The sequence below is a fragment of the Diaphorina citri genome, unplaced genomic scaffold (genome assembly GCF_000475195.1).
Source record: "Diaphorina citri unplaced genomic scaffold, Diaci psyllid genome assembly version 1.1 scaffold159, whole genome shotgun sequence".
In the NCBI taxonomy this organism is placed as follows: domain Eukaryota; kingdom Metazoa; phylum Arthropoda; class Insecta; order Hemiptera; family Psyllidae; genus Diaphorina; species Diaphorina citri.
Window position 1 is genome coordinate 203,554 of NW_007377596.1, and position 10,379 is coordinate 213,932.

The 10,379-nt window shown below is 40.6% G+C and overlaps 2 protein-coding genes across 2 annotated transcripts; one reads left to right on the forward strand and one right to left on the reverse strand.

The window, feature by feature from the left end:
• Positions 1–1,208: 1,208 nt before the first annotated feature.
• On the reverse strand, positions 1,209–2,110 carry LOC108251874 (ferritin, lower subunit-like). Its single transcript, XM_017442345.2, has one exon. The coding sequence runs from the start codon at positions 2,002–2,004 to the stop codon at positions 1,285–1,287; it is 720 nt and encodes a 239-aa protein (XP_017297834.1). The 5' UTR covers positions 2,005–2,110; the 3' UTR covers positions 1,209–1,284.
• A 4,617-nt stretch (positions 2,111–6,727) lies between these two features.
• On the forward strand, positions 6,728–7,859 carry LOC103505255. The gene is made up of 3 exons (XM_026820592.1): positions 6,728–6,739; positions 7,006–7,067; positions 7,622–7,859. Exons 1-3 carry the CDS (start codon positions 6,728–6,730, stop codon positions 7,857–7,859), a joined length of 312 nt encoding a protein of 103 aa, XP_026676393.1.
• Positions 7,860–10,379: the final 2,520 nt, after the last annotated feature.

The following is a 10,379-nucleotide window of genomic DNA, read 5'->3' on the forward strand; positions in this document are numbered from 1 at the left end:
TAATTGGTTTTATCTTGAAAGTTTATCTCAATATTGACCAACACAAATGTTGGTGGGTACCTACTAGACTTAAGAACCGCCGTCCGTAACCACTGATTTGATATCCTGTTCGATTCCAGTCAATCCTCACCGGGTTCCTATCCATCTTCCCTCCTCCTGTACAAAGTCATTGACCAACACAAATATTGGTGGGCACCTACTAGGCTTAAGAATTACCGTCCGTAACCACTGATTTGATATCCTGTTCGATTCCAGTCAATCCTCACCGGGTTCCTATCCATCTTCCCTCCTCCTGTACAAAGTGTATCGGATGCCATCATCAATGCAGCAGTAGAAGTATACAATCGCATAGCAGAGGATCTACTGCCTACTCCAGCTAAGAGCCATTATGTCTTCAATCTACGAGACCTGAGCAAGTGTGTCCAGGGGATTCTGCAGGCCAGTGTAGACTCTACGAAGACCACTGAGGATATTCTGAGGTATGTTAGATTGGTCTTGGTTTCTTAATTTGTGAACAAAATTATATCAAAGTGGAGCTCTAAAATTTGGCATCTTGTTCACTAAATAAAGCACTACTTTACGAGTACTTTTAATATTAGAAGGACTCTCGATGAGTGTTCCACCGCCATTTTTATTTCGTAGCAATGAAACAACTGCTACATTAGACGCTTGTGGTCTGTGTTGTAGCATGCCCATCCCGTAGTATGCCTCTTATCAGATGGGCGAGATGAGACACACCTTTCCCACCCCTTGACAGATTTCAACTGAAATGCTGTCATGTATTTCAACTTTCAACTATTTCGTCAGTTCTTTCATTATTGTCAATGACTTTTTCCGTGCCCTCTTTCACTCATTTACCTTGTTTCATTTCCCCTCCTTATTCAGATTGTACTACCATGAAAGTCTCAGGGTGTTTCATGACCGTCTTATTAACGAACAGGACAAGGCTTACTTCTATGCTCTTATGAAACAGGTGAGTCAAAACAACACTCTTGGGTAGGTAACTATGTTCGCATTTTACTTTTGTGGGGAAAAAAAGAGACCCCAATTTCGTGTACCTATCTGAATACGAAGGAGCCCTTTCTCACTTGTCTTTCGTAAAAAAAAAATCTTGTCGTGTGTAGTGGGGGGGGGGATGGGTGAAACAACAAGTGGGGAAGCTAGGTACACTAATAAAATAGACCTTATGTTTGTTGATTTCACATAGGTAGAGGCTATTGGAAAGTATTACTCCGTACTGACTTATTTATTCATGATATTGTTACACTCGCTCCTAAAATTCCGTCATTCCCCATTATCATTACCATGCATGCTAAATTTACCGCTCATCAAATCTCTGTCCACCAAATAAAGTTGAGTTCTTCTGACAGTCGTCAGCAAATCTGCCAGGGTCTTGATAGCGTCCACTTGTTCTTGTAAATATCGACCTTCCAAGAAGTCCGTCAAGTTGGCATCCCCATGTTGAGAAGCACAGGCGTGGAGTTTTAGCAATTTCTCATTCAATTGTTTTTCCATGTGTAAGGCTTCCGTCAATAAATCTTCCACGGTATTCCATTCCTGTTTTGACGGAGCCTCTATTGACGTCAAACGCAACTGACCTCCTCTTTTATTGAGATATGCGATGAGGTGCTCCATATGTTCGATCTCTTCTTTGTAAGAATGAGTGAAGAATTTGGCGAACCCAAACAACGCAACGTTATCTTGAGTACAAAATGATGCCATGGAGATGTAGGTGTATGCTGAACGTATCTCATCATTGATTTGAGTGTTGATTTTGTCAATGCAATCCTCGTGGAAATTTTGCAACGTCTGTCTTTCTGTTTTGCCTAAACTATCAGGGCTATGTTGACTACTCTGAGTTGGCTCACTAGATTTCTTAGACTTTGGTTTGGTCTCTTTGCATGGTTTGTTTTCTTTCGTAGGCTCATGTCGAGTGCTCTCACATTTTGGTTTATCCTTCTTGGGTGGAGGATCATTACTGCTTCCTTTACAGTCGGAAGACATGATTCTACAAAGGAAATTTCCGTAAAAAGGGAAACCCGGGCCACTCCAAGAATTTCTAATCTCAAGTCTTATTTGTGGTGCTAACACTGAGTGGTACTTCACTATGGTTGGTTGTTATCCATGAGTCCTGTAGGAGATAACTTCCGGTAAGTTCTTTGTTCGATACCTGCTTCGGTGGTGTAGTGACTTTGTAATCAGGAAGCCTTGAGTTCAATCCCAGCCAAGGTATGGAAATTTGTCCTCACTTGTTTGAGAATTTAACCACATCATAATAAGTTACAAATATGTAAGCATTATGATGTAAATCTAAATCCCAAGTGTACCTACTCGCCTGGTAAACAAGAGGGCGTGGGTTCAAGCCCAGCGAAGGTATGGAATTTTATCCTCAACACTGTTTGACAATAGTTGTATCCTAAAGCTGAGACAAAATAAAGTTATAAACTTTTTAGTCCTAATCGTAAATTTAGCTAAAGGGATTTTTTAGTCTCATCCTAGCAGTATACATAAAGGTGGATTTCCACCAACGCGATTTTTGCCGCGCGACAGTGTCGCGCGGCAAAAATCGCATAGTGCAATTTGATGAAAAACACAAAGTTGGATTGCTTTTCAATGCATTTGGAATTCTCGATATTACATGCGAAGCAGAAATCCAGAAATTCCTCGAGAACATACCCGGAGTACAACATTTGAAGTATAAAGGTGGATTTCCACCAACGCGATTTTTGCCGCGCGACAGAGTCGCGCGATAAAAATCGCATAGTGGAAACGTGTCGCGCGACACGAAAAAAAGTCGTGCGACCATGCGACTTCTATCCGATGAAAGTCGGTCCGTATCAAAGGAATGTCGCCTAGCAATGTCAGTGGAAACGTGTCGCGCGACTCTTCATGTTAGTTTGTTTTTTATTATGAGTGGGAGTGCTTTAATTTTAATAAAATTTTAATTTTTTTTTATAATTTTCATCACCCTATATCACGTTGGATCATCATTCGGCACCCATTCATCTTGATATTCTTGAATTTATTTCACTTTTTCGCCTAAAACTTTAAAACACTGTACAATGGACACACCATCAAAGAAATCTAGTTATAAAAGAATTTGATTAAAAAAATAAAAGATGGTGGTACAATACCACCTAGAAAAAATAAAATACCCATAAAACTAACTGATCAGTAATTTTCAAATTATTTCTCGATGATTCATGGCTGGCTGGTTGTACAGAGATATTGCATGATTAGCAAATAAATTAATTAACTTGATTTCCGCCCGGGTCGGATTTTATCCTGAACGGATAAGGTTCGTTCTTGGAACGGCTGGCTTTCTCCTATCCGTCTACCTTCTCTCTGCGATTTCGGAACGATAAGACCTTAGCAGTTACAGTTCTCTCTAATAAAATTAAACCCTCTAACTTCTTACATAAAACTCCGAGGCCATAATCAGAGTTTTACCTCGGTTTACATTTAACTCTTGAATCATGCAATGTGATTGGCTGAAAATCTTGCAATCAACCAATCAGATTGTTGGATTCAAAAGAAACTGATTGTGGCCCCTGAGTTAAGTAAAACTTCCATTTCTTTCACCAGGTGTGTCAAAAGCACTTCGGCACTCCTGTCCTGGAGTTTGACGATGTGACAGTAGTTCAGAATCCCCCTGTACTTCTGTTTGGAGATTTCATGTCCAGTGCAAGCAAGGAGGATAGGTTCTATCAGGAGATTAAGAATGTGGACAAGCTGAAAGTTGCTCTATCCGTAAGTTTGCAAGCTAGCTGTTTTTTTTTTTTTTTTTCCTCCTTCCGACGAATCCTTTGAGAATTACCAAGAGGCATAACTGTCAGAAGAAAGAAAGACTATTCCACAGCCGTGTTTGAACATCATTCAATTCCACTCGAACCACCGACCTCCAGATCCGAAGTCCAAGGAGCTAACCACTACATCCCTTATCTTTATCTCTCTTTTAATTTCTGTAGTCGTTAGTGCAGAGAACTTCGGAACTAGAGGTTGTCGGTTCGAGTCCAAGTCATTGCATAAAATCTAGCTAAGTGTACCAGGGAATATAAAAGCGAAGTTTAAACTCAAATTGTTTTCCGCGTATGTAGGTATCTAGATTTCTAAGGCCCAAGTTTGTTACAGGTACTATGAGATGTTGAAGTACTCTCTTTGTAAAGTCAACAAGCTCTGTTATGCCATTCTAAGGACATCTTTTTTGTGTTTGAAAGATGTTGCAGGAGTCCATTTCAGAGTGAGAAATCCTCTAATGCCCGTCGCTTACGCTCAGACCATCTGACAGACCCAGGTCTATCTGACCATTCTGACCATCTGAGCGTAAGTGGCATAAGGAATGAGCCTCGGATCTGAACCAATGGAGGATGAAAAATAACTTCAGCCTTGCGTTTAGTATTCTTTTGATATGTGAGATTGTGATATGCAATGACAATGACATTTATGTGTGAATTTCAGGTGAAAGAAATGAAGGATCGCATCGAGAATGGTCTGAACAAAATCTTCGAAACCAACGACTTGGTGGCCACCATGCAAATCAAACTGAAGAAAATGGAACCCGAGTTGAAAGAGAAATCAGAAGCCACTGCAAAACTGATGGAGAATCTTACCAAGGAGAAAGCGGCTGCCTCTCAAGTACAACAAGTTGTGGCAGCAGATGAAGCTGTGGTCAAAGTAAAAGCAGCAGAAACTCAAGCTATTGCAGATGATGCACAGAAAGACTTGGATGCAGCCTTGCCTGCCCTTGAAGCCGCTGTGAAGGCATTGGAAGGACTCAACAAGAGTGACATTGGGGAGATGAAGGGGTTTCTTAATCCTCCAGCGCTTGTACAGTTTGTACTAGAGGCTGTACTTATTCTACTGGGGTACAAACAGGTGGACTGGACCACTGCTAAGGTGGCCATGGGAGATGTAGACTTCCTGAAGAAGCTACAGATGTATGATAAGGATAACGTACCGGATTCTATCCTCAACAAACTCAAACCTTACATTGAGAGTCCCAAGTTTGATCCAGAGAAAGTGGCCGCCCAGAGTAAAGTAGCCAAGTCTCTCTGTGTGTGGGTACGCGCTATAGATGTCTACTGTAAAGTAGCCAAGGAGGTAGAGCCCAAGCGTCGCAAGCTAGAAGCAGCAGAGAAGGAACTCGCCACCATCATGTCTGTGTTGAGAGGGAAGCAGCAGAGTCTGGCCGAGGTCGAAGCTCAGATTGCTAACTTGGAGGCGACGTTTGATGCTAGTATGGCGGCCAAGGCAGAGTTAGAGGCGGCTATGGAGCTCGGTAAGGCGCGGTTGGAACGTGCTGGCAGGTTGACCAATGCGTTGGGGGATGAGCAGGTGCGCTGGAAGGAGCTTGTGTTATCCTTCGCCTCGGAGTTGAACAATATGGTGGGCGATGTTCTCATTGGGTCCGCGTGTGTGGCCTACCTCGGCGCGTTCACTAGTAACTATAGAATAGAGCTGACACAGTCCTGGCTGAAGAGATTGGGAGAGTTGAATATACCAGCGAGTCCTAGCTTCAGTCTATTGAAGGTGTTGGCAGATCCGTTTGAGATACGGAGCTGGAATGCGTTTGGGTTGCCCAGAGATAATGTGTCCACGGAGAATGCCATCATTTGTAGCAAGTCCAGGAAGTGGCCTCTCATGATTGATCCTCAGGAACAGGATAAAAATTGAGTTAAAATGATTAAAAAATAAAAAAAAATAATAAACATACCCGGAAATTTATTGCAAGCACCATAATATACATACTCGTATGTTTTACGGTTATTCGCCGAATTCGTTCAATAAGCAGGAAAATGATCACTCCGGGAACTGGCATTTTTGCCACAAAATGCACTATCCGGGGTTGGAACATTTTTGGTGTTTGCACAACTTGAGACCGCGGTATGTGCTGTGTTGCTTTCACTATCACCCGAATTTGTATTTTCTTCTTCTTCTTCTTCTTCTTCTTCTTCTTCTTCTTCTTCTTCTTCTTCTTCTTCTTCTTCTTCTTCGTCTTCTTCTTCTTCTTCTTCTTCTTCTTCTTCTTCTTCTTCTTCTTCTTCTTCTTCTTCTTGGGCGAATCTGGCTTTAGTGATTTCCGCCATGGAACCTAACATAAATACGTACCTACTACATAAATAGCTAGGTATTTATATTATGTAGGTATTTATATTATGTTTGTAGAGTCGGGAAACATTTTTCTTCTAAACATTTATAAAGACAGGAGACAAGTGCACGGCAAGTTTTATCTTGAGAATATCTCGGAGGTATTTTTCTACTCTCTTCCTTTCCAGCTGCATCTTTGCATCTGTGACACTTTCCGAGACCTGGCGAGACTAATGAAATTCTGACATTCTTCTAGGACTTCTAGTCTCGTCATCTTCGAAAAACTTCCCCGTCAACAGACATAAAATAAAGGGAATTATGATAGGAATACACTCGTGAGCTCACGTGAAGTGAGGGCAGTGTGGCTATCATGAACGAAATTACCTACAATATTATGGGAAAACTTTGAACTAGATCTTTCTGACTCCCCATGAGTTCACGTAACGTGATAATAGTGTGTTTCTACCTTTAGAGTTTTGGACTTATCTTATGAGAGTTATATTGGCTATGATAATCTCGGAAGTTGGCATGGGCATCCGATGATGACTGACAAGTCCGAAAATATTTTCATACCTAGTTTGGATAATAATTCTCTTGTCAGATGCAATTTTGTTCTGATACTTCTGAGGGTTCCTACGGGATGACAAGAAAAGTAACTCTCATTTAAATGTTGCACATTGCATACCTAACACAAATTCACGGCAGTCATACAAACGGAAACCTTCTTCCTCGTGGGTATTTTGGGGCAAGGGTGAAAGAAATTTCAATTGATTTTTTCAGGACTTGATGCAAGGCAAAGATTACAAGTAGATACATAGGTACCTATAACTCATACTTCTTATTATTATAGCTATTCATATTCAAGGCTCATGCAATCCTAATGAGTCTCATTCTAGTTTCTTGTTCTTGTGCTTACAGCTGGATGTAGAATCTATAGAAAAGAAAATCTATCGTCGCTCCAGCAGCTATAACACCTATAAGCCATTTTGAAAGTTTTGAAGCTGATACCCAAAACACTAAAGAAAACTGCGACACGATAGGGTAAGTGTACCATTTATTCGCCCACCTAAAAAATGGACCATTTATTGGCCCACCTGCCCACATTTATTTTTCTAATTTTTGTTTTTATGACTACAATTTTTGAATAGCACTGGTTCGATAGCATTAGTAAAACACTTTAAATTATTGGTGTGCACTTGAATAAGTGCCTGATTGGGCATGAACTTTTTGCTGTGTCATCGTTTGGAATAAGCGTAGCCCAAGACAGTTCTAGGTAATTGGAGAGGTTTGACAGAGCGAACTGTAACTGCTAAGGTCCTACCGTCCCGAAATCGAAGAGAGAAGGAAGACAGGATAGAAAGCCAGCCGTTCAAAGAACGAAAATTATACGTTCAGGATAAAATCCGCCCCGGGCGGGAAACGAACCCACGGGGCCTAGCGCTTAAAATCTAGACCAACCAAGATAACTAAGCTGATCGGAATGTTCTCTTACACGTCTTACAACATAAAAACTTTCACCTTTCCCTCCACCTAGGCTCATAAACAGTCTATTGACGGCTTACGAGATCCTGTACCAGAACTTCATCTACCTGCCCCGTATTGATACCATCATGCGGAACCATTTCGCCAAGGTGGGGGCTGCCAGGTGGCCCAACATCAAGGACATCCTGAGGGCCCATAATGCGTTGACATTGGTGGACACACACCATCTGGTTACGGACCCGAAACCGAACAACCCGAACGTGATTGAAATTGGCGGCATCCATATATAAAGATAGAGAAAAAAGGGACAGGAATAGAGGAAACAAACAGAAGAAAGAGAGAGAGAGAGAGATATGGGGAAAAGGGAAGAAATGGATAGAGAGAGGAGTAAGGAAAGAGGACACATTTAAGAGGGAAGTAGAGGATGAGAGAGGGATATTGTAAAGTGAGTGAGAAATGCACAGAGAGGAGAAGAAAATATAAAGATAGAGGCATCCATATTACGCCAGGGAAACCTTTGCCACAGGTATGTAGGTTCGTATACGTTAGAGTGAAATGGACGGTTGAAAACTTATGGGAAAAAGGTCAAATTAAAATTAGGTTAATATAAATAAGTATAGGTAGATAAGTTGGTAATGTCGGTATCTAGGTACATTAATTTTTTGACAAATACTCATAGTTTGGTACTTACATGGAAATTTCCACAAATAGGTAAGTAGGTATACAGATAAATAGGTATGACGTCAAACAAATTTCAAATTATTTGTTTTATAATTTTACTGCTGTATGTTAGCGGAATAATAGGGGTATACCTACACTATACATAGTCATTATACAGTTTTACCCAAAACTTTCCATTCCTTATTTAGATTGCCGGGATAAAGGGACTTTTCAGTCCTATTTCAGCAGGATAAACAAGATATTCAATTCTATTCTACCTATTCCATTCCAGGACATAGAAGACTTCATCAATGCATCACCCGCCGGTGTCATCTATTTTGCCATGGGCACTTTTGTAGATGGCGAAAATTTGACCCCCAAAAGGAAGGCCAACTTGTTGAAGCTGTTTTCCGGACTCAAACAGTGGATTATTTGGAAAATCGACCCCTCCAACTTTCAGGAAACTTTGCCTCCGAATGTGAACGTTGGAAAATGGTTCCCTCAGAATGATATTTTGGGTAAGAATTTAAACTTGAATTTAGTAATTAGAACCGAAAAACCTTCAGACCCTATTTCGTATTCACTTGGCGCGGCACTTCAAACTCTTGACGTTCGCGGGACTCCATGGAAGCTATTAGGGATGAACCGCCTCTCTTTCCCTCTAAAAGTTATTTCTTCTCCTCACTACCCTCCCTTGACACTAATCGAAAGTTCTGTAAGAACACCAGCAGATCGAATGGGTTTATAGCTTCCCCTTTTGAAAATCTCACAATACTAGACTAATTTTATGAAACAAAAAAAAAATTTTCAAGGTAATTAGTGATCAAAATGATTGTCAGCTCCTCCAAGACGACATTAATTCAGTGTCTAGATGGCTGGGCTCAATAGCCTAGGTACCTACTTACAGTTTGTACAAAAAAAAAAAAATAGTGATAGGGTGCCACAAGTTAGGGTGGAAGAACTCTATCATTGAGTAACTTAAAATTATTTAGGTTGTTCGAATTCTATGGTAAAGTGTCGAGCTTTATGAGATAGAGTTCCGAAACCCAGTCACTCGATTGGGCTTCCGGCACCCTAGTTTTTCTTTCCGTAAATAATTCATATTTCACATCATTTTGGGAAAACATCAGATAGTCGGTTTCGCTTCCGCAGCGACGAATTCACATACGAGAATGTTGCAAAAGTGAAACAGTTGCATTTCATGACAGTGTGAGATTTGTAATAGTCGGAGGAGGAGGGGCGGGGTGTATCTTTCTCCTAAACACATTTGTTGTACGAAACAAAGGAAACACATGCAACGTTGTAAGAAAAGGGGTGAGAAGACGAAAGCAAAGAAGAGGTGTGAAGAAAAATGGAGGAGGACTAGGTGGAGGAGAGGGAGGAAGGGAGGAGGAAAAGGTGAAAGGAGGAGGAGAGGAGAATGAGAGGGAAAATAGGGGGAGAATGAACAGGAGGAGTATAAGAAATCAAGAAAGAAAGCAGAAAGGGGGAGAAAGAAATCAAAAGGAGGAAGAGAAGTAAGAGGAGGAAACAGGAAAAGAAAAGATATGAAGAAAAGAGGAGAAGGGAGAGAAGGAGGGGAATGAGGATGAGAATAGGGGAAGAACGAAAAGAAAGGGGAGGAAGATTTTTCTTTATGGCTTTTTTTAAGTGGCAGGGTTCTCCTGGAGGAGCTCTTCCACCCAACCACTAAATTTTTTCTTTCACCATGAGCCTTTAAGATATTTTACCAGGGAGGTCTTGAATGCTCCTAGACTTTGTGAGTCTCTTATGTCCCACATGACATCAAAGACAGAAATCAAAAATTAGGAGAAGTAAGAGGAAAAGAATAGAAAGCGAACTCCTATCATACTTAATTCTTTGTCAGGGTTCTGCTATCTTAATCATTTCTTTGTTAGGGTTCTCCTATCTTATTTAATTCTTTGTCAGGGTTCTCCTATTTTACTTAATTCTTTGTCAGGGTTCTAATATCTTGCTTAATTCTTTCTTAGGGTTCTCCTATCTTAATTATTTATTTATTAGGGTTCTCCTATCTTACTTAATTTTTCTGTTAGGGCTCTCCTATGTTACTTAATTGTTTGTTAGGATTCTCTTATCTTAATTAATTATTTATTAGGGTTCTCCTATTTTACTTAATTAATTCTTTATTA